Genomic DNA, 23,432 nt, shown 5'->3' on the forward strand with positions numbered 1-23,432 from the left:
GATGATTTCATTTTCTTTTTAATTTTTTTTTTTTTTTAAAAAAAGCCCCTAAACTCTATGGCTTCAAGGAAGCGCCGGAGAAACATAAGTTCATTTCTGTACACGTTGTAAAGCAAGAACTCGGCTCCCGCGACCACAGCCTGGCTCTCCCATGGGGACCGCCTCTCTGCTGCCCCAGATCGGGCGTTAAGGCGATTCTGTCCCGTGGGCCCAGCACACAGAGACACAGGTCACAGCCGCCCTGGCTCCATGGGGCCCAGTCCAGTCCCTGCGTGGTGACCATCCCGTGCTCCACCCCAGCTTTGGTGCAGCATTGTGGTAGCACACGTGCCTCCCCTAGTGGCCAAGGCCTCATGGCCTCCCCATTTAACACCCATGCCCCGGGCCTGCCCCACTCGAGAAAACGGCCTTTGGATCGAGGGGACAAGCTGGACTTTATGAGCTAATGGGGGCGCAGCGGGGACGGCGCGACGCTTCTCTCCTGGTTTTAAATAGTTAATGCTCTCGAAGGGGATGAGACATGGGCGTAGAGATTTCCGCCAAAGTCCTGTGTGAAGGAAGTGACCCCAAATCCCCGAAGATGGTGCCTGCAGTTGGGCCAAAGAGCCCCATGCCACCAAGGACACTGCCAGCCTACTGGACACCGCCTGGGGAACTCGGCAGCGGCTGCACCCACCCTCACTTGTGTCTCTGCAGGGATTTTCTCTTTCTCCTCTTGAAGAAGCAGCAACACCTGGGGGTGACACGGGTTAAAAGGACAAAGTGGGGATTGATATGGGGTGGGGGAAACTGGAGAAAAGTGACGTTAGGAGTAGAAGCGTCACGTGATGGAGTAGAAGGTGATTGGGCAGTGACAGAGCCTTACTTGGTTTCATCCGCCACCTCTACTTCTGCAGGGGCCGCGATGGGGGCGTTGGAGTGGCCCGCGGTGGGGTCATCCGCGTTCAGCTCACCGTTAGTGGAGTTCAGTGCCTGAAAGGGCAGTGGGTACCAGGCTAGCACCCCTGCTCACCCTGCGTCACTGGCCTCCATCCCCTCCAGGACAAGCCCCCGGCCGGCCCTCACCTGGTTCTTGTTGTGGGGCTGGGCTTTGTCGCGATGAGGTGGCTGGGAGGGCACGTCAGTGTGGACGGTGCCGATTGGTGTCGGCTGCGAGAGCAGATGTCAGGACGGGATGAAGCCGCAGGCTCCGCTGCAGCCCCAGGACAGTTCCTGACCCGAGACCTTTGGAGGGCAGCCCCTCCGACCGAAGCTCCCGCCCACGGCCCCCCGTGCACCGCAGGGATAGGGGCTCCCGATCTGGTGTCCCCCCGCACCTGCAGACCCACACCCGCACGTGAATTTCTAACTGGAGGGTTTCTCATCACCTCCACGTACCAGGGGCTTCCCGGCCCAGTCATACTCGTAGTCGAACACGTAGCCGCTGCGGTCGAAGAGGTCGGTGAAGAGCTTCCTCAGGTAGTCGTAGTCTGGCTTCTCGAAGAAGTCCAGGCGCCGTACATAGCGCAAATAGGTGGCCATCTCCTCTGCAAAAGGACAAGGGCCAGGGGCATGGTCACATGGGCAGCCTAGTCTGCCATGTGGCCGTCGCCAAGGGGCATTGCCGCGGGCTCCTCACCAGGGAAGCTCTCACACAGCGCCTCAATGGGCGTGGCGCGCTTGGTGTCACCAATCTTCTGGTAGCGCTCCTTCAGCGTGTCAGCCTGCGTGAGGACGTGAGCTTGGTCAGGGTCAGCGCCCATTCCCGCGCCCCTCCCCCACCGGGAGTCCCCGCCCACCTTGAGTCCCTGCCAGGGCAGGCTCCCGCGTAGGAAGTACATGAACATGTGTCCCAGCGCCTCCAGGTCATCCCTGCGGCTCTGCTCTGCGGGGACAGCACAGGCTCAGCGCCGCCCTGGGCCCCAACCCCATCCCCCCACCGCAGCGCGGCTCACCCTTGCCCAGGTGCGTGTTGATGCTCATGTAGCGCGCCGTGCCCGTCAGGCTCTTGTGCTCGCGGTACGGGATGTGCTTCTTGGTCTCAGGGTCGATGTACTCCTTGGCCAGCCCGAAGTCGATGATGTGGATGGCGTGTTGCCGTTTGCTGCCGGGTCGCCCGACCAGGAAGTTCTCTGGCTTCACGTCGCGGTAGATGAGGCTCTTGGTATGGACGTACTCCATGCGTGTGATCTGCGGGGACCTGGGTTCAGCGCCCAGGCCCTGCCCAGTCTATCCGCCCCGCCCCGCCAGCCCCACCTCTCCGCACCAGCTGGATGGCAATCATCAGCACCGTCTTCAGTGTGAAGGTGCGGTCGCACAGGTCGAACAGGTCCTCCAGGCTGGGCCCCAGCAGCTCCAGCACCATGGCATTGTACTTCCCGCACGGGCCAAAATAGTAGACCTGAGGGACGCCCTCTGCGGAGGAAACACGCACGCGTGCTGGACACCTGGAGCCCCTGCTTGGGCCACACCCTGTTCCTGTCCCAGCGAGTGCCCATCCCCCATGCCTCACCTGCCGTGCTAAGCTGCTTGTAGAAGCGGTACTCCAGGTGCAGCTGTGGGGCCCGGGACTTGATGGGCTCCTGCAGGACAGGGGACTGTTACCCAGGCCCTTCTTCTGGCCAGGGGTGCTCAGCTGGGCAGAGCAGGGCAGGGCAGGGTACACTCACCAGCTTGATGGCCACGTACTCGTTTGTATACAGGTTCTTTCCTGGGGGAGGGGCAACAGAGAAAGCATGAGGATTGTGGGTAAGGAGCCCACCCCGCCCAGCCCACAGCGTACTCCACAGCTTTCCAGGAATCCCTGCACTGCACCTCACTACTTGTATGCAGTCATGGGGAGAGGACTACCTTAGGCCCCAGCAAGTCATGAAAGAACCCCTCCTCACATTGGAGTCAGCCCCAGAAACCACCCATACTACCAATATGGCTGGCTGAGTGGAGGTGGCGCTTGGTCCCCATGCTGCTGACCCCACCTTGGTGAATCCAGCAGTAGGACTTGCTCCACACTCTGCCTCTCCTGCAGGGGTCACATCTGCCATACCTGGGCAGACCTTATCCCAGTCTCCCAACATCCATGTTTACCTCAGCATCACTAGTCACAAAGGCCACCTCCAGGGTCACACCCCAGGGGCTGTACCTGCCACCCCTGAAGGGAAAAGATGTTCCTACCACAGCGGCTCTGCACAAGGAACAGGCAGAGCCACTCGGGAGGTCCCATGGCCAGGCTGTGCCCACAACTGCCTCTTCCCAGCCACAGCCAGCCACCAGCTATGGCACAGCCCTCTGCCCTGGTTCTCCTGGACGTCTCCGTCACCCACCAGCCACCAAGTGCTTGCCATCAGGGCCCCTCTAGTGACAGCCTGCCACCTCCTGTGACCCACCAGAGCGCCCCAGGCTGAGTAAGGTGCAGCGCCATCAAGTTTCTTCCAAGAGGAGGCTCAGTGAGGGTCCATGTCTCCATAGGTCTGGCCCCCACCCCTCCACCTCACAATGGCTGTCTCTCGCATGGACAGCGAGGTCAGCTGTCACCTTGGGAGGCCCAGACGGCCTCTGCGGAGCTCTGGCTCTCACAGGACGGGCAGTTGGGCAATGCCCGTCCACAAGCAGGTGTAACTTTAGGCACCTCAGGGTCACTTTTCCTCTGTGGCATTTCCCTTGTCTCCACTGAGCAGCCAGCAGAGGGCTATGAGAGACCCAGTGTGGGCGCTTGGCGGCATGCTGACCAGCTCAAGCTCCCATAACCACAGCGCGGGGGAGGAGAGAGACGGGACTCCCCAGTTGTCCTCTGACCCACAGGGTCCAGCATGTCTGCTCCCAACATATATACCCATTAAGACTTTTCCTTAAACATGGGCGGGGCCGTGGAGATGGCTCAGCAGGAAAACCTGCTCTTCCAGAGGACGGGGTCCAGGGCCCAGCACCCACAAGGGGGCTCACAATAGTCCCTAACTTTAATTCTAGAGGGTCCAGTGCCCTCTTCCAGCTTCCCTAGGTATGCATACAAAACACCCATACAGGGGGCTGGAGAGATGGCTCAGAGGTTAAGAGCATTGCCTGTTCTTCCAAAGGTCCTGAGTTCAATTCCCAGCAACCACATGGTGGCTCACAACCATCTCATAATGGGGTCTGGTGCCCTCTTCTGGGTGTACACACAGACAGACTATTGTATGCGTAATAAATAAATATTAAAAAATAATAATAAAAAAACACCCATACACATAAAATAAGAATTTTGAAAAAACTTTTTTAAAAACAAAACATTGGGGTGGGGGGGGGGCTGGGGCTGGGCATGGCAGTACACACTTAATCCCAGCACTGGAAAAGCAGAGGCAGGTGGGTACCTGTGAATTCTGGCTAGCTTGGTCTACACAGTGAGCTCCGGGCCAGTGGGACCCTGTCTAAAAAGAAAAAGGAGGACAGGGGACAGGACTATGGCCCCATAAGAGGAATAAAGTTGCGCAGACATAGGGCTTCAAGTTTCCCATTTAATGAACAGTTATCTCTACAGATCCAAGGGGCTCAGTGGTCCCAGCCCAGACAGACCGACCTGAATAAGGGCCAGGAGAGCTTCACACTTGAAAAGGATGAGGGCTCAGGCGAGAGGCCGAGAGGCACCCCATACTCACCAGGGAAATGAACACCCTTGCAGCTTGTTCTAAGCTGTGGGGCATGGGGAGGGGAGCCAAGCTCTCGCCGTGCTGCCCAGGCTGACCTCCCTCAGTATTCTGAGTGACGTAAAGTTAGTTTAGAGCTGGGGAGAGGGAAGGCATGGGCTCACACTAAGCACACATCACCACTGCACCCTAACCTGCCGCACAGAACACACAGCAACTCTGAGTAGCCGGCAGTGAGGGCTGACCCTGACTCCAACAGAGGTCGAGGTGCACAAGCCGGTGCAGTCAGCCCAGAGAGCACCAAGCACAAACCCCACAGACAGCCTCCTGCACAGGCTGCAGTGCAAACCCTTTGGGACTCACACTGCCCAAGCCCCTTACAGATCTGTACAGAGACCTGAGGTGGTGTGCGGCCACCCCAACTACCTGAGGTCAGGGGTTCCTTAAAGTGCTTGGCCATGTGCACCTGGCATGCATGTATTCATGTATTCATGCATGTGTTCAGGGCTGTGGTCTGGCATACCCATCACAGCAGAGAAGCTATTCTCAGCCAGGCCTGGGGGATACCTGCAGCTGCAGACTGCAGAGGCCCTGCACCCAGATGGGGTCCTAGCTGGCCTTGAGCAGGCCAGTGAGTGTAACACCCAGCAATGCCCTCCCATGGGAGAGGAAGAGACACCTGAGCACAGGGCAGCTGTGCCCTCCATATCAGCTCTCTACGGTCAGTCCCCTCGCTGACTGGATGGCACGTGTCATCTGATCAGTGGTCAGGAGTGGACAATGACAGCTCTAATAAGGCGGCTGTCATCCACTGTGTTCTGGGCTCCTAGCTATCTGCCTTTGCAGAAATCTGCTCCCCAGGCATGGCTTCCGGGTGACATCTGGGGACCTGAAGCTGATGGGGCTTCGCAAGAGGTTGGTGTCCCTTTTTTATCTTAAGGAGCTGGACTGGGATGAGCGTCTGCACACAGGTCTTCTCTAACCTACACAGGGCCAGGATGTGACAGTTCTAGGGACCTTTAGAATCCTGGGCACTGCTGCGAACGGGAGCTAGTCGCCTCAGAGGGAGGCACAGGGGCTCAGCACCAGGCCCTGCGGACCAGGCAGTCAGAGGCTGTACGGTGACAAGAGCCACAGCAACAGACAGTGGTCTCTGCAGCTCAGAAGCCAGAGGCAGGGAAGCGGTGACTCCACCTGCCACTTGGAGACAACCACCACAAAGCCAGCCTCGTGAGGACCACAGACAGTATATGTAGGACTTACCTAGGCGAAGCTCTCCGAAGTTCCCACAGCCTATCTTCTTGCCGACTCGGAAATTGGGGCCCACCATCAAGACCCCTGAGCTGGTCCCCGAGCTGCGGACGCCATGGTTGCTCCGGCTTGTGCCGGTCTTGGACATTCTCCGGCCCTCCTCCAACTCCCCCTTCCCTCCTTTCTTGTCAAAATCCATAAGTTTGTGGTACCCTGGCCTCTCCACGGTGACTCTGCCGTGAGATCCGAGTGCGAAACCTGAGCTCGCGCCCGGCCTAGTACACCATTGCGCCCGGTGGCCCCTTGGCTCCCGGCTATTGACACCCGGGTGTGCTCGAAGGCCTGGCTGCGGTGCTCATCTTGGTGGCCTCAGGGTCGCTTGCAGAGAGAGAAGACATTCTGCCAACAGGTCCCACCGCCTTAAATCTCGTGGTGCCCCACTGTGAAGAAACAGAGGCACAGGTTAGCGGACCGCAGCAAAGGCTACTGTGGTGTGACCAGGCAAAGGCTGGCAGAAGCTAGAGATTACGGTGGAGTAGCCATGTGTCCTACTTGCCACATGACTATGCCATCAAGTGGAAACCTAAAGCAAGAAAGGAAAGCCAGATCCAGGCTAAGAGGTGACCCACAGGCCTGAACACACCAAGGGCTGCCAAGACAGGGACAGTGGCAGGTGGCAGAGCAGGCGGCGTCCCTAAGAGGGCAGGGGATGGGACTCCAGGCATGCAGGCAGTCACGGCACACAGTGCTGGGTGAACAGGGAAGGCTTGGCAGGGCTCTAGGCAGTGGGTGCCACCCTTCTGCGCTGACCTGCACCTCTTAGGCCCAGAACTCGACTGGCCAGGAGCTCACTGGGTAGCCCAGGCTGCCCTCGATCTCAAGAGATCTGCCAGCCTGCTCTTTATGTGGGTGCAGTCACATCCAGACCTCCATACTCTCAAGGCAAACACTTCAGCAACGGAGCCATCTGCCCAAGCCTTGGGTTTGGTTTTGTTTGAGACTCTGAGAGATGAGTTTACAAGTGTGTTCTAATACAAACAGTCATGCAGGGGAATTGTCACCCACCAGGCCATGTGTAGCTATATGTGCCCTTGGGCACATCTGGAGGGGCTGCCAGCCTGCTTCCCTGCTCAGTGCTCCCAGTATCCCATCCCCACACTGGGGTCCCCTCCAGCACCATCTAGGCAGTGGTCATGTTTGCTTGCTGACTTCTATTTACACATCACTCTGCTGGGTCGTGGCTAGCAGCCAGCTCGCGGGGACAGTGAGGGCCAGAGGCCACAGTGGCCATCGCATCATCCCGAGCCTTCACTGACAGCACCTCCTCACTGCGGGGCATAAGGAAACCCTGGGCAGTAAGCCTGGCTGCCCAGGAGAAAAGTCTAACCTCCTTCATGGGTATGTAGCAGGGGCCTCTCCTAAAGATAAAAGGAACTCAAAGAAACCAGGGGTGGGGCTTGCTTCGACTCTATGTGGTGCCTCCAGCCCAGTGGGTCTCTACAATGTGAACAGCTATACCACAGGCTACCAAGGATCTGCACTCCACCGAGGACACCCACAAAGCCCAGCACTCTGGGGCAAGCATCCCCCTCGCCACGCCACTATGGACACCATGGGGAGGAGCTCCTGGGGGCTAGGCCGCTCCTCTTGCCCCTTCCTCACCAGGACACTGACTCACAAGAGCGGGGGAGGCAGCAAAAGGCCTGCTTGGGAGACTGCTCCATGGGGTGCCAGCACTGTGGGCCTCCAGGATGGTGAAGACTGTGGCTCAGGACCCATGTGCCACCAGGAGCAGGTGTGGAGGAGAGGCGGGCAGAGGCTGCACCTGGGCCAGCTGAGTCTGAGGAAGGCTACGCGGCAGAAAATGCATCTTCTTTTCAGTCTCACCCAGCTAGGGACACACCCGGGCAACTGTCACTCCGAATACTCCCTCCAGAGCCTCTGCGTCCACACACACGATCGCCATGACGCCCATGGCTACCTCAGTGAGGCTCAGCAGGCGGAGCACCTCCCTAGCGTGCAGGAAGCCTTGAGCATCCTTAACACAGCATCCCAATGCGGAGATGCAAGCATCACGTCAGCATGCAGGAGCGGACAGGAGGGCCAGGAGCTCAAGGCCAGTCCTGACTACATGAGACCCTGCTCCCAGAACATTATCACAGGTCAGCAAGATGATGGCTCAGTGGGGAACTTGGTGACCCCCATCTCCTCCCTGGTGGAAGGAGACAATGGTCCTCCATCATACATTCCCCCTATAAATAAACACATGCTAAGTAAATACAGAGAGCTGTAAGAGCTGCACAGACACAGAGGCACTCTCGTGCTAGCACCCACCCCAGCATCCCTGCACCACGGGGTGGCAGCGTCCAAGGCTCTACCTGTCAGGGCTGATGTACTCAGAAGAGAAAGGATCATTTAGAAAGGGTCCAAACATCTCCAGGGAGCAGCCCCCCGGGGAGCCAGGTGAAGTCCCGCTATGGGGCCCAGCGGCATGGGAGAGCTGGATGAAGCAGCAGCATTGAGCAGGGGCTGTGAGTGACATCAGGAGATCTAGTGCATGGACACCTGGCTGTCCATGGACTAGCAATCAAGGACTGGTAAAGACACCGATGTTAGGGACGAGGTGCCCCACTCATGCATGTCCACATCACAAGGACATGGGGCACTCCAGATCACCAGAGGCAGCAGGGCCACTCCAAGGATTAGGAAGAAAGGTGCCCAGATGAGGCTGAGTCCCGTCAGGCCAGAGGGGCCACAGGAGTTAGCAGTGGCAGAGCACCACTTCTCCTGGGGAGACAGACACCCTAATGTGAGGGAGCGGGGCAGGGCGCTGTATCTTCCTTAGCATGGCTGGATGGCTGCAAACCTGTGACCTGAAGAGCTGCCTGTCGCAGGCACAGTAGCCTCAGCCTAGGACTCACCACATGATCGTGCCCCCTCATGAGGCACCTGACTCCGTTGCCCACCTATGGTGTGTGGTGACACCACGGACTGCCACAGCCAGCAGCACAGGCAGTGCACAGACCATCCTGGGGGCGTGGTCAACTAGGATATGCAGAGGGAGCAGACAGCTACAGGACTGGACAGGGGGGACAGCAAATGAGGGGTCAGAAGGACTCTGCACAGGACATCAGCATTGGTGAGCTCAAAGCAGGCAGGCTGGAAGAAGCAGGCCCCACAACACTATCGTGCCCTTGAACCACGGTGTTTATGGGTCAGTAAGTATGCTGCCCTATCCTGAGCGGACATGGCACCGCTCTGCCACTACTTCTCACAACAACTATGCAGACATGGGCTATGTGGCAGTCCGTGATGCCCAAGAGAGTAAGGACATCACCACAGACAGCTAACACTCCAACACAGAGGGTCAGTGAAACACTCAGGCATACCTGAGCATGTCAAGAGTGACCTGGGACCCCAGAGAAGAGGAAATGCCACTAGTCCTGGCTCTAGATGAAGTTTGTAGCTAAAAATAGACCTAGGAAGACAGGCAGGCTTTCCCAGCCCTAAATAAAGCCTCCCTGGGAGGACCCACAAGGCCCAAAGCCCAGGCTGTCCCCAGGGGTAAGCCCAGGCTCAGGGTTAATGCTGAACTGGCCTGGGCAAGACTAGGCTGGAAGTCAGCTACAGGGTGCTCACTCAGGGAGCTGGATGACAGCAGGTTGGATTTCCACCAGACACACCCCTCCTTGCATGGCCCCAGCACGCACCTGCCCTGTTCTTTTTGGGGTCCCCCATCTTGCTGGGACCCCGGCTGCTCCCTGCTGGAGGCCCCAAGCCCTTTCCCTACATCTCCACTCAGTGATGTCACAGTCCCTAGCTGACGTCACCGGCAGTTCCCAAGCTAGACCTGGTATCCAGCTGAGGGGACAAGCAGGGACAACATCCGTCATGGGAGTCCTGCAGTGGGTGGGGTCTGGCCGCAGTCCCAGAGCTATGCACCTGAGTGGCAACCCAGCATGGACTTCCTGTTTCTTGCAGACCCAGGCTATGACAAACCAGGATTCCCCAGCACTGAGTCCTGGAAAAAAGCTACTAGAGAAATTTGGGGTTCAAACCAAGAAAGGAAAGGAGCATCGCCTACAAGGTGTGGTGCTATCTGGCCAGTGGGGCTGCATATTAAGTTGGGATCTGATGATCGTAACAGATATATGTCTGCCCCATGAGGCTGATGGGAATGGGGAAGGGGCGACTCCTACATAGGACCAGCAATGGCCAGACTTGTCAGTACCTTGTCTTTAGAGAAAGGTACCCCAAATACCACCACAGCTCACCTGCTCCTGGTCATGCAGAGACCAGCTGGGGCTGAGTGTGGAGGGAGCCACTGTGGTGGCTCACCAACACCTGGGCTGACAGTCCTCAGAAAAGGGCTGAGGGTCTGGACCACAGCACTGGAAGACCATCTGGGGGGACCCATCAACAGACTTCATAAGAGATGGCCAACCCAGCCACCATATCCACCATGCTCACACTCAACTGGACACGTGCTGACACAGGATGGCACATGGAATCATCGGAAGCTGCAGCCCAGAACCAACTCGGGGTGCACACAGGCCTGACAGTCGGTATGCACTCAGTATGGGCGAAGAATGAACCACTGCCCTGCTCTCTGTGCCTGACACCCAGACATCTCTACAGCACAAATCACAGAAAGGAGCGACTGAAGGCGAGGATGGGCACGAGGGACACAGCCTCAGGGTTCAAGGGACCTCCTGACCCAGGTCTCAGTGAGGGTGACTCTGCTCTTAGGAAACCATGGGCCATGGGTGCTGCCCAGCACTCACAGACCGTCGAAAGCCACAAAGCTGGTGTCAGCCCATGTACCGCTGCGTACAGGTATGGACTGTGGTCTACAGCAGAGGCCCGCGTGCTTCTCACAACACCTGGATACTATGACAGGAAAAGATCGCATGGACCACCAGCTCCGGTGGGGCTCAGGTCAAGCCCATGCTACAAAGGACAACTCAGTCATAGGCTTCTGCCCAGCAGGAGATTCAGGGGTAAAGTGGGTCTGTCCCCTGGGAATTCTCCAAGTATCAGCAGGAACAGCCTTGGACCTGCAGTACTATAGTCTCAGGCATGAGTAGGGTGGACCAGCGTGCACATGTGTCTTCCTGTGCACTCTTACCCAAGCTGGCCCTCCTGCCTAAGTGTGGGGAGAACAGGCATGAGCCACCATGCTTTGTCTTGACATTTTAATAACAATCTAATAACAGTATCCTAGGGTGGGGGAGACGGGAGCCCAGAACTGGATTCTTACAGTTGATCACACACCTTAATCCTGAGAAGAGAGCTGTTCAGGCACAGTCAATGTGCAGAAGGCCTAGCACCAGGTGGGGCACAGGCTAGATGCACATAGCCACACATAGCCACCCACCCAGAGGGGTGTAGTCTGTCCTGGAGGCCCTGTCTAGGCCACGCCTCTTCTTAGGGGCCTTAGGGGCGTAGTTCAAGGGCAGCACGCAGACTTCCCAGCAGCCCAGAGGGGTGCGCCTCCACACAGGAAGCACAGGCCACAGACTTGGTGATTGGAAGAGAACAGGCCAGCGCCTGGGGTTGCAAGCCACCTGCAAGCTGGGTGGGACCCAGTCACTCCGATCCCAGTCCCCCTTTGCCTGGGGCAACTGTGGACTCTCGGGGGCTCCTGGTACAGCCAACCCTCTGGTCCTGATTCCCGCACCTGTCCCCACCTGTACACCTGAAGACCCTCACAGGCCAGGCCGACCTGAGCTAGGGTTTTCTTTAGCTGTCCCAGTGGTGCTCCAATCCTTCTCACTGTAACCCCGGATGTGCAAAATCCCAGGAGTCAGGGAGCTCAAGGCCGTCCTCAGCCACACAGGAGCCAGCCTAGGCTACCTACAGCAGGGCTCAACAACAGTTCTGTTGGGTGTTGTGCCACAAGCCTACGTCCCAGCATTCAGGAAACTGGGGCAGGCATGAGTTCATGGCCAGCCTGGACTACATGGTGAGTTTAGGGTAAGCCTTGACTACAGAGTTGCTATCTCAATGTGGAAAACGGCTGGTGAAACGGCTCGGTGGGTAAAGGGCTTGGTGAAAACAAACAGCCTGAGTTTGATCTCTGGAAACTGCATTAACGTGGAAGGAGCCCAGCCTGGTCTACACAGCAAGCTCCAGGACAGCCAGGGCTAGAGACCTCTATGTCAAAAAGAAAAAAAAACAAAAGGTGGTGGTGTACACCTTTAATCTCAGCCCTCGGGAGTCAGGAGAGTAAGGGCTACAGAGAGACCCTGTCCTGAAAAACAAAACAAAAGCATTCATTGAGAGAACCATTCCAAGTTGCCCCCGACCTCCACATGCACACTGAGATACACAAGACCCTGCCTGTATCAAGGGCCAAGCACGATGACCCCACACTCAGAATATGGAAGCAGGGGGAGCAGGTGTTCAAGGCATCCTAACCCATTTGAGACCTTGTCTCTCAAATCTAAAACAAAAAGGCAAGGTGGCTTTCCTGCCCCCTTGGGTCCGAGCTGAGTGTGGCACACCCTTAGGGGGTCTCTAGGGAGTTAGTGGCTGGTAGCCCTCCCAGCTGGAAGTTCACACCAAGGATCCTGCTGTCACAGGCCGCACGGCCCCACACAGGGACAACCTTGTTCCTGGCTGACTGTGGACTCCCATGAGGCTGCACTGCCTCTGGACCCTGACCTGTGTCTGAAGGCTCCACAAGAGCTGCCATTTGACAGGGTGTGACCTCAATCTGTCTCAGCCTCCTGCTGCTGAGCTGTCCCAAGGGGTAAGGCTGTGGGCAGGAGGCCCTGGGCAACCTGAAGGCCTGTTCCAGGGGAGGAGAACAGACTACTTCCCCAGTGTGGGGTCTCGTTCAGAAAGACTGGGAGGCCCACCCACAACACCTGGTCTCTAATGGGAGACTCCCCCAAGAGTGCCGAGCAGAGGCTGTGAAACCCAAACATCACTCTGTCCTCAGGCTGTACCCTGGCCCTGTCTCCCAGTAGGGTTCTGAGGGCAGACATGACAGTTGTGGCTCCCAGTCTCGGCTTGACTGCTGTGCCTTCCAGGTGTCCTGTGGCCTCTGCCCAGGATGAAGCCTCCTGGTGACCATGCAGTGTAGGACAAAGCACACAGATGGAAGGACTAGGGTCTGCTGGTCCTACATCCTTGCAGACCTTGGGATCGTGGCCCACCTGAGTGTCAGCAGGCAGACTGTTTCCTCAGGTGACAGGCGGCCATCCAAATGCTCCAGGAGACCTGCTGAGGTTTCCCCAACACCACACCTTGAGGTCAAGCCCTGCTTTTGTGCCTCCAGAGTGACTGATGCCTCCTGGGGACCAGGATGGGGACAACACAGGTGCAGCTGCCCAGCCTCTGGAAGTAGCAGAGGTCACAGAGAGTGGATAGGGTACCAAAGGGACAGGTATGTCCTTCCAACCCACAGGGTCACACAGACAGGGACTTCCTCAGGGTACATCCCTCCTGGAGTCATCCAGTATGTCCTTTGTCCCCAGGATTATTAACACCAGGCTACCAGACCCCAACAAGTTATCCCCTCTATAAAACAGGTGCTAGGACCACCTCATGGATGCCATAGCACACAGCCCACAGGCCCACCAGCTCTCAGCTGAGTGCAGACACACTGGGAGTCACGTGCCTAGGGCTGTGCCATTGCCAACCAACAAGCTCTAGAGAAAATTGCTCATGGCACTTACTGGCAAGTTGACGCCCAGGGCCTACAAGGACAAGGCTTGGGTCCAGCAAGAGCATGGTCACTAAGTGGACATCAGATGTGTGGGTGAATCTGGATGAAGGCTCAGCCACTTCTCACCATGACCCAGCTACAGGACTCTAGGGCTAGGGGCTCCTTCAAGAGTCTCCAACTGCCCCCTAGATAACAAGAATGCCATTGGTCTGTTCCATACCATCTAGACACCAAAGACCACACTACATGGCACTTAATACTGCTTTTCCTCCCTCCTCCCCGTCTGGCCCCCACACAGGTAAGGGCAGCCCCTCAATGGTCCCCAGCTCTGTAGGAAGCACGGAGTCTGGGGCAGCTTCAGCAGGCATCACAGAACAGACAGCACAGCTCTGTCCTGCCTGCTGTACGGTACACTTCCCCAGCCAGGGCTTACACACAGCTCTGTCCTGGCAGGGCCTACATGCAAGCTCTCCAGCAACAACATGCATGGTCCCCAAACCTGGGGTGGCCATGTTGAAGCTGTACCAAGAACCTCCCCTACTCCCTTCTGCTCGAGGCAATAACTGTATAATTAAGGAGGAGAAGACACAGGTCCTTCAAAGAAGGCTGCACTGGGCTCCACCATGGACAGCAGGAGGAAGCGGGGGAGGGTTGGCCTGGCCTCTGGGACATGCTTGGAGCCCAAGTGACCATCCCAAGGTGAAATCAAAGCAGACAAGCAAGAGGCACCCTCAAGCAGCGCTGCTGGCAGAGGGACGCACAGACCCTGGCCTGCAGTGGGCTCTGGAGCCTGGCCCTTTCCAGAGGTCCCCAGTCTTTCCGGTTCTCTTCCATTGGCTATCAAGAAAGTACCAAGGCTCAGCATTAGTGGGAAGTCCCTGGAGACCCATGGCAGGCACTATGTGCCTGTGATCTTCTGGGAAACCCATCAGTCAGTACCACACAGCTCTGGTGGAGACAACTACACACTTCCCCTCACAAACCTATGTACCCATCCTTTTCTAGGCTCAAGCAAAGCCCCCAGGGCAGGCAAAAAGCCCAGTGTCCACCCCCACACCTGACAGGTCAGCACTATCCCAGTGGGCAGCTGGGGTTTCTCCTATACCAACAAGACCTTTGTGCTTCCAGCCCCCAGCTCCCAGGGTACCCAGGCCACAGACCCCCACTGCAGCTCCTGGAGGAAGACCCCATCAGCCTTCTGAGCTCTGAGAGCCGGGCTGGGAGAGCAGACTGCAGCTCAGCGAGGACAGACAAGTCTCCCCGCCTCCACCTACACACCAACCCCCAGGCTGCTTCCTGCAAACTGCCATCCGGAGGCCACCAAGATGAAAAACAGCTGCCCCCAACCTAGAAGCTCGGTCTCGCCCAGGTTGCACAGGAGACCCCTCCCTGAGGGCACTGTTCCTATCTCCTTTTAAAAGTCACCCGTGGACGTGGACAAAGTTGGGGCAGAGAGGTACAGGCAGGGGATCCAGCAGCCTGCTCAGACATATCACCCCTCCCTCCTTGATCCGTGTGTTTCCGGAAAACAAAGCCGGTGGCCAGAGCGGAAGGGGGAGGGCGCAGGCAGATGGGCCCAAGAGTTCCCAAGCAGCTCCCCGCAACAGGTCCCCCCTCAGTCCCTGTCCCCAAGCCCCCCAACAAACCGCCAGGACCACAAATGTGAAGAGAGACCATCAGGGAGAGGGGCTGGGAGGGTAGAGGGACAAGGAGCCGGACCCAGATGGCAGGAGGCCTGGAGACCTGGTAGAAAGGGGGTTTGGGGACAAAAAAGGGACATGGGGGGGAGGGACACGGAGAAAAATGTGCGATTTGCAGGTGGTCTGAACACCTGGAGAGAAGACACAGAAAATTGGGGGGTCAGAGCGCGAGGACACGAGTAGGATCAGAGTGTGGGGCACACTGAAGCAGAATGGGGGTCCCGAGGGCGACCGGAAGTGGGGGCGCATTGAGTGTCGCCGGTGAGTTGAGAACCTGCGAAGTAGTAGACACGGGAACTCAGGGATCAGAGAGAGGGATACTGAGGCAGGGTGACCGGAAGTTGGGGTCGCGCTGTGCAGAGCGTCAGTCGGGAACCGCAGGGTGGGGACGGTGAGCGCCCAGGTGCGGAGATGGGGTCATCTGAGGTCATGGGGGGGGTCACAGGGTCCCGGCGCCGCGGGGGTGGGGCGCAGCCGGCCGTGCGCGCGCAACGTTACCTGCGCCCCGCCTGGGGCCCGCGGGCGGTGGCGGCCGAGCTCAGCAGAGCGGCGTCCCCCGCTCCGGGCCCCGCGCACGTTCGCGCTTCGGCTCGGGCCCCCGATCCGGCTCCCGCGCTGTCGGGGCCGGCCTCGGCATGTTCGGCGGAGAGGGCCGGGCTCCGCCGCTCCGCCGCGCCCGCTCCGCGGAGCCCCCGCGCGCCTTACGCCGCCAGCGTCGGCCAGCGGGGGGCGGCGGCCTGCGCGCGCCACTGCGCCGGCGCGACCGGGCCGCGGGAGGCGTGCGCGTGCAACGTCATAGGGAGGGGCGGGGCCTTTAGGAAGGGGCGTCGCTTTACAATGGCGTGGGGCGTGGTCTTAAGGCGCGGAACGTGGCTTTACGACAATATCAGCATGGTCACTTTGGAGGGCCCGGAGCTTTACGACGTGGCTGGGAGGCGAGCGCGGAGCTTTACGACAGGGTGGAGGCGTGGCTTGAAAGTGGGCGCAAAGCTTTAACCACAAGGGAGGGGCGTGGCCTTGAGGTAGGAGAGGCGGGTAACGGTAGTGGGCGGAGCTTTGCTAGTGGGCGGGCGTTGAAGGCGGGAGCAGAGCGTTACCGTGTCGGGGGGCGGAGCAGAGTAGCGGGCACGCCGTTTTGCGACGGCGCCTGTGGGTAAGGGAGGGTTCGCCGCACTACGGCTGCCGCGTTTTGCGGGCAAGCCGAGCTGCCTGTTGGCGGACCCCGAGGGGCACCAGAAACAGGTGGCCGCGGGAGCGTACCTGAACTGTGACTAGTACCATCAGCAGCCCCACCCTTGTGAAGGCGGGGCTTGCGAAATCCACGGGGTCTCGCCCTTTCGTTGCCATGGAGACGCGTGGCGGTCTCCGCGGCGCCAGCCCGGAGCCGTGTCTGTGACGTCACTGTCTCGCCACCTAACGTCACGATGGGCGGTGTCTGAGGGCGTGGCTTCCCTGGACTAGGGGTGGGGTGGGGGTGGAGCGGAGATCAATGGCGCTGGACCTGGAAATTACTTCCATAAATGAAAATCGTATTCTAAAATTATCTAAAACCAGAAAATTGTCGATTTGGTTACAGACAAATGATCAGAGTCAGGGATGTTTGTCTTGGTGTTAATTCTTTAAAACTTTATTTTTATTTTATTTATTTTTGTTTTGTTTTGTTTTTGAGACAGGGTTTCCCTGTGTAACAGCCCTGGCTGTCCCATAACTCACTCTGCAGACCAGGCTGACCTCGAACTCACTGAGATCCACCTGCCTCTGCCTCCCGAGTGCTGGGATTAAAGGTGTGCACCACCGCCCGACTTTGTTTTATACTTTTTTGGAGACTGCCTTGCTAATGCTGGCCCCCAACACCTACGAATCCTTAGGAATCCTTCCTGCCTTAGCCTCCAAGTGCTAGGATGACAAGCATGACTCCTTGGTTTTTCTCATCGCTCTTTGGCATGACGACATCCCCAAATGCCAGAGCCTCTGGGGGTCCCAATCCTGCAGCAAGTCACCTAGGGCCAACCGGCCTGCAGGTGCCCTGCCAGCCTCCAACAAAGCACAGGCTCGGCTTCCAGCTGGCAGGCATTTGGTGCAGCCCTCAAAGTGCTTGTTAACGCATTGCTGCATGTCTACCCACCTCAAATAAACGCGGGGAGTGTCTGCGGGCGGAGCACGGGGTCCTTTTATGACTCCTGTGCTACCCAAGGCCCTGCCTGGAAGGAGGCGAGGCCGCCCCCATGAACCCTGCCTGCGGCTTCTCTGTTTAGTTGAAGGAAACATATCTGGTCCCAAATCCGCAGAGCCTCTGAGGCTAAAGCGGTGGACTACCCACGGAGTCCTCAGTCCTGGGGTCAGATGACGTCATGGGTGGTTACGTGCCTGAGGTTGGATGCTTTGACCAGATGGCCTCTGGGATGGCCAGATGGTGAGCAGCCAGGTCGCAGCCTCTTCCCCCTGACTCTATGCTGCTTTCCTCTTAGAAGATACCCAAGGGGTGGATATGGCGTTCTTCGGGAAGGCTGAACTAGTTGAGTGCAGGCCCAGAGATTGCGGAGCACAAAGATCAAGGTGCAGCATGGTTCTCCCCTGTATCTCTGCTCTCTGTCCTGGGAGCCCCCGCCGGAGTGTGCTCAACCTATGGGTATGTAAACTCCACAGTCCTCACCGATGTAGAGAAGTCCTTCCCCATCCTTGTCCCTGTCTACCTGGGTTATGGCTGTTACCTGGCTCTTAATCCGGTACCCTGTGCAGCTCAAATTCCTATTAAAGTCAGAAGTATGGACTAATCGCTTACCCTCTCTGGTCCTCAGTATTGCTTCCTATAGCTTTCGGGAATGGCAAGGCCTATGAGTACATGTGGGAATCCAGAAATGAATCAAATACCGCAACTGCCATCCCACCTAAGGTGCAAGGGGCTGCTGCTGGCAGGGTGGCCCCCCCAGCCGCTCCGCAGGCTGGGGGGGTCTCAGAGTCCCTGTTAGCTGCTGTTCCAGTATGGATGCTGAGAACTGGAGACAGTGGATTCATTGGCTACTGCACCACCATGCTGTGGGACAAAGGCCTTGTACCAGTAAAGGTTTGTCAGTTGTACTGGATTAATAAAATGCTGATTGGTCAGTAGTCAGGCTGGAAGTATAGATGGGGTGACCAGAACAGGAGAATTCTGGGAAGACAAAAGACTCAGTTTGCAGTCATAACCCAGACACAGAAGAAGCAAGATGAGAACGCCTAGTTGAAAAAAGGTACCAAGCCATGTGGCTAACAGGCAAAAATTATGGGCTAATTTAAGATGTAAGAAAGAATTAACAAGAAGCCTGAGCTAATAGGCCGACTAGTTTGTTATTAATGTAGGCTTATTTGTGTTTCTTTGGTACTGAACGGCTGTGGGACCCGGCAGGACACTAATCTCTGTCAACAAATGGCGCCAGCGTGGACAACTAAATCCACTTCAAATCTAAGAGAGTTTGGGAAGAAATTCTAGACACAAAAAGAACAGTTAAGCACAGCTTCTTAGTGACAGCAGTTTCTCAGACAGGCTCTGTTTGCAAGAGAGGCGCTGTAAAAACTGCGTGGATTCTTCAACGAAAAAGCAGTGGCTTCCTGGTTCGCCAGCACAGATGGCTCTGACTCTTCCGGGAGGTCTGGCTGTGGAGCATTTAAATGGGGTCTGTGAGCAGAGTGCTACAAATTGTTTAATGGCAACATAGACCTGCTGTGTGCCTGAAAATGGAGCCATGTGCATGGCTCTCAGAGGCAGTGAACATGCTTCCGCCATGCTGGACTGGGTGGAGCAAGCAGGCAGGGCCATACTGGCCCTAGCCATGCTGTTTAGCATTAAAAAAAAAAAAGTGCTTCTGGTCAGAAAATAATTACAGATATACAGTAAAGACAGATTCAGATAAAAAAGACCTCTAAATGGGTCATAGTGTTAGATAAATGTACGTAGGCTTGGGAGAGGGGAGAAAAAGAGTAAAGAGACAGTAAATGTAATATAAAAGAGTATAGACAGTCATAAATTAAAGGAGTAAAGAAAATAAAATAAATATTAAACTTGTTGAAAAGTAATAGAGTAAAAAAAATAAGCCACGTAAAGATGTAATATACAAAGAGAGTCTGGATTATGTATATTATAATATAATGTGTTTTCTTTGAAATTTTTGACTTTTTTTTTTTTTCGAGATAGGGTTTCTCTGTAGCTTTGGAGCCTGTTCTGGAACTAGCTCTTGTAGACCAGGCTGGCCTCGAACGCACAGAGAGCCGCCTGCCTCTGCCTCCCTGTGCTGGGATTGAAGGCGTCTCTGCCTCCCGAGTACTGGGATTGAAGGCGTCTCTGCCTCCCTGTGCTGGGATTGAAGGCGTCTCTGCCTCCCGAGTACTGGGATTGAAGGCTGCGCCACCACCGCCGGGTGAATTGTCTGACTATGGAACAGCTACATAGTAACAGACATTTCATTGTGGGGATTGCTAAATTAAACCAACAGAAAGGTATTCTGACTTCAAAATTTTAGTCTAAGAATTTAGGCTTTGGAAAAGAGGTTCTGCTTTTGTTTCCACAGAAGATGAGGACCCATGAATTAATTACAGACTACTGTGGTTTGATGCATCAAAATCCCCCAAAAGGTTGCCATGAACACCCCCAAAAATACTTTGCCCAACAAAAAGCAGGAAGCAGTTTGGAGAGAACTATGCCCATATTCTCAAATATTGTCTATAAATGCTTGTTTACATTTAAAGGGGCATATGCGATAGAGATTTACATTGGTATGGATCTTGGTTTATTGATACAAATTTAAGGTCAATTTTGTTATATGTATATTTCTGCTCTTGATTAAGGTATTGTGTTTGTGCAGCTCATTTAAAAATGTAATGTACATTTTAAAAAAGGTGGTGGCACATGCCTTTAGTCCCAGCACTCAGAAGGCAGAGGCAGGCAGATGTCTGTGAGTTTGAGGTTGGCCTGACGTACAAAGTGAGTTCCAGGACAGCCAAGGATACACAGAAAAACCCTCTCTGAGAGGAGAGGCAGGGAGGGGAGCAGAGAAAAATGTAGAGCTCAATAAATATCAATTTAAAAATAAATAAACACTCTGTTCTCAAAAAAAAATGTAATGTAAGCTGGATGGTGGTGGTGCATACCTTTAATCCCAGCACTTGTGAGGTAGAAGCAGGCAGATTTCTGCGAGTTCAAGGCCAGCGTGGTCTATAAGAGCAAGTTCCAGGATAGGCACCAAAACTACAGAGAAACCCTGTCTCAAAAAACCAAAAACAAACACAAAAAAGTAATGTATATAATAGTCAAGCTTGCAGTCATGTTAGTTAGGCTTTCTAGCTCCACAGAGATAGACTCAGTTAGATAGGTGTTCTTCACATCTTTCAGAGAACTTCAGAATATGGTATTTAAAATGTTTTAACAATTAAGAAATGGGACCTCCTGAAACTGAAAAGCTCTGTAAAGCAAAGAACACAGTCAACAAGACAAAATGGCAGCCTACAGAATGGGAAAAGATCTTCACTAACCCCACATCAGGCAGAGGTCTCATCTCCAAAATATACAAAGAACTCAAGAAATTGGACACCAAAAGATCACATAATCCAATAAAAAAGGGAGTACAGACCTAAACAGAGAACTCTCAACAGAGGAATCTAGAATGGCAAAAAGACACTTAAGGAAATGTTCAACATCCTTAGTCATCAGAGAAGTGCAAATCAAAACAACTCTGAGATTCCATCTGACACCTGTAAGAATGGCCAAGATCAAAAACACTGATGACAACTTATGCTGGAGAGGTTGTGGGGAAAAGGGAACACGTCTGCATTGCTGGTGGGAATGCAAGTTGGTACAGCCCCTTTGGATGTCAGTGTGGCGATTTCTCAGAAAAATAGGAAACAACCTTCCTCAAGACCCAGCAATACCACTTTTGGGTATATATCCAAAGGATGCTCAATCGTGCCACAAGGACATGTGCTCAACTATGTTCGTAGCAGCTTTGTTTGTCATAGCCAGAACCTAGAAACAACCTAAATGCCCCTTGACCGAAGAATGGATAAGAAAAATGTGGGCCAGGTGGTGGTGGCAGCACATGCCTTTAATCCCAACACTCGGGAGACAGAGGTAGGTGGATCTCTGTGAGTTCGAGACCAGCCTGGTCTACAAGAGCTAGTTCCAGGACAGCCTCTAAAGGTACAGAGAAACCCTGTCTCGAAAAACAAAAAACAAAAAACAAACAAAAAAAATGTGGTACATTTAAACAATAGAGTACCACACATCAGAAAAAAATAACGACATCTTGAATTTTGCAGAAAATGGATGGAACTAGAAAACATTATTTTGAGTGAGGTAACTCAGACACAGAAAGACAGTTATCACATGTACTCACTCATAGGTGGTTTTTAAACATAAAGCAAAGAAAGCCATCCTACAAATCACAATCCCAGAGAACTTAGACAACAATATGGACACTAAGAGAGACTTACATAGATCTAATCTACATGGGAGGTAGAAAGTAGAAAAAGACAAGATCTCCTGAGTAAATTGGGAGCATGGGGACCTTGGGGGAAGAGTTGAAGTGGGGAGGGGACAGGCAGGGAGGGGAGCAGAGAAAAATGTAGAGCTCAATAAATATCAATTAAAAAAAAGAAAAATGTTTTAAGAGCTTAAGACTTTTTGTGACATCTGCTCCTGGGAGCACCATTTACATCAAGAGGATGATGGGCACCGAAGAGGCTCCTCATGGAGTTGGTTAGCCATCTGGGTTAGAAACTGCCCTTGCCTGGACTGCTTGATGCTATGCTGTGTGAACTGGACATGCAGGACCCACAGAGAAATGACTGCTGAACTTGCCTAAAGGTGAGATGGTCTTTCGGGATTCCTGCTTCATGAAAGAGTCTGCCAGACATTCTGCAGGACACAGAAAATAGTGACTGACAAACTGCCAATATGGGCAGAACTGTCTTTGAAATTTCCTGCTTCGTGAAAATGTTTGTTGCATGCTGTAGGCTGTAGATGGATGTTCCAATGGTACAGAAGAACTTTGGGTGACTGTCCAGGCAGCAAGATGTCTCTGTCAATTCTAGAGTTTGGGAAGTTGCTTACTATGCACTTCCTGTTAACCTAGGTGATATTATATCCTTCTGGGATTTTTTTTGTTTTGTTTTTTGTTTTTTGTTTTTCGAGACAGGGTTTCTCTGTGGCTTTGGAGCCTGTCCCGGAACTAGCTCTTGTAGACCAGGCTGGCCTCGAACTCACAGAGATCTGCCTGCCTCTGCCTCCTAAGTGCTGGGATTAAAGGTGTGCGCTACCATCTCATGGCTAATAATTTTTTTTCAAGACTGGGTCACATGTAGTCCAAGCTAGCCTCAAACCCAATATGTAGCAAAGGGTGATCTAAACTCCAACTCCTGATCTACTGAGTATTGGGATCTAGAGAACAATACCCACTGAGCCAGCCCGAGTTTGGGATTGTAATGTCCACACCGAGAAAGTCCCAGCAGAGCAGGTGGCTAAATCACCTGCTTGGGAGGTGCCAGGACTCCTCAGCAGCTGGAGGAGGCAGGAAGAGTCCCCCTTTGGGCCAAGGGAGCTCAGCTTGTTCCTGGCAGCAGGCAGAGGATCTTGAACAGGTGACAGCTGCCCATACCCTGCACTGGTAATCACAGGGACTCGGTTACAAATGGCTTCCTCACACTGAGTGGCAGGTGCTCACTCTTACCAGCCAGGCCTGGTAGTTTTCCCCTGAGGGGACAGGACCGCCAAGCAGGAACTGGCCTTGGAAGGCACAGGCTGATGTTTTCTTGATTGCCCCAGGGGCTACAGTCCAAGCTAATCCTGGGACAGTGTGCTGTGGGAGCAGGAGGGGCTGTCCTGCCTGAGTTCACCTTGTCCCAGGAGGGGCTTAGAGGTGTCTTTCAGGAAGTCTGAGCTGGAAATAAGATGCTATGTTTTTCCTCTTGATGTCACTTCTCTATGTAACAGACGGAGGGAGGCCATTGCTGACATGTTGACTCGTGGTGCCCACTGTGTGCTGAGAAGGGAAGACTTACTGACGCCCGACTTGTGCACAGAATGGACCTCACCATTGGCTGGCTGATTGATTGCTTAATGCTGATTGCTTAATGCCTGTTCTGTACAAAACATGGAAGAAATCATTCATTTGTCAATCGATTGGTGATGTCTCCATGGGAGGGAAGAGGTAGTACAGTTTTATCTACCTACCAAGTAGGTGA

General features: G+C 54.8%; 1 protein-coding gene and 1 long non-coding RNA gene across 2 annotated transcripts; one reads left to right on the forward strand and one right to left on the reverse strand.

Moving 5' to 3' along the window:
• Positions 1 to 15,933, reverse strand: Csnk1g2 (casein kinase 1 gamma 2). Its single transcript, XM_085692496.2, has 12 exons — positions 15,720 to 15,933; positions 5,859 to 6,286; positions 2,649 to 2,689; positions 2,492 to 2,561; positions 2,246 to 2,394; positions 1,935 to 2,169; positions 1,779 to 1,864; positions 1,619 to 1,703; positions 1,378 to 1,526; positions 1,066 to 1,149; positions 866 to 972; positions 1 to 733 (listed from the first exon to the last, which is right to left on the reverse strand). Exons 2-12 carry the CDS (start codon positions 6,043 to 6,045, stop codon positions 679 to 681), a joined length of 1,248 nt encoding a protein of 415 aa, XP_085548622.1. The 5' UTR covers positions 6,046 to 6,286; positions 15,720 to 15,933; the 3' UTR covers positions 1 to 678.
• Positions 15,934 to 17,384: 1,451 nt separating this feature from the next.
• Positions 17,385 to 23,366, forward strand: LOC125417600 (uncharacterized). Its single transcript, XR_007237173.3, has 2 exons — positions 17,385 to 17,850; positions 23,182 to 23,366. It is a non-coding gene; the product is annotated as an uncharacterized LOC125417600 (long non-coding RNA).
• Positions 23,367 to 23,432: the final 66 nt, after the last annotated feature.

The sequence above is a fragment of the Myodes glareolus genome, chromosome 8 (genome assembly GCF_982192425.1).
Source record: "Myodes glareolus chromosome 8, mMyoGla1.1, whole genome shotgun sequence".
Lineage (NCBI taxonomy): Eukaryota > Metazoa > Chordata > Mammalia > Rodentia > Cricetidae > Myodes > Myodes glareolus.

Coding starts and splice junctions, on each gene's coding strand:
- Csnk1g2 (XM_085692496.2), bottom strand. CDS start 6,045: ATGGATTTTGACAAGAAAGGAGGGAAGGGGGAGTTGGAGGAGGGCCGG. Junction 2,690..5,858: donor CTTCGGAGAGCTTCGCCTAG/GTAAGTCCTACA, acceptor CCCCTCCCCCAG/GAAAGAACCTGTATACAAAC. Junction 1,865..1,934: donor CAACACGCACCTGGGCAAGG/GTGAGCCGCGCT, acceptor CTGTCCCCGCAG/AGCAGAGCCGCAGGGATGAC.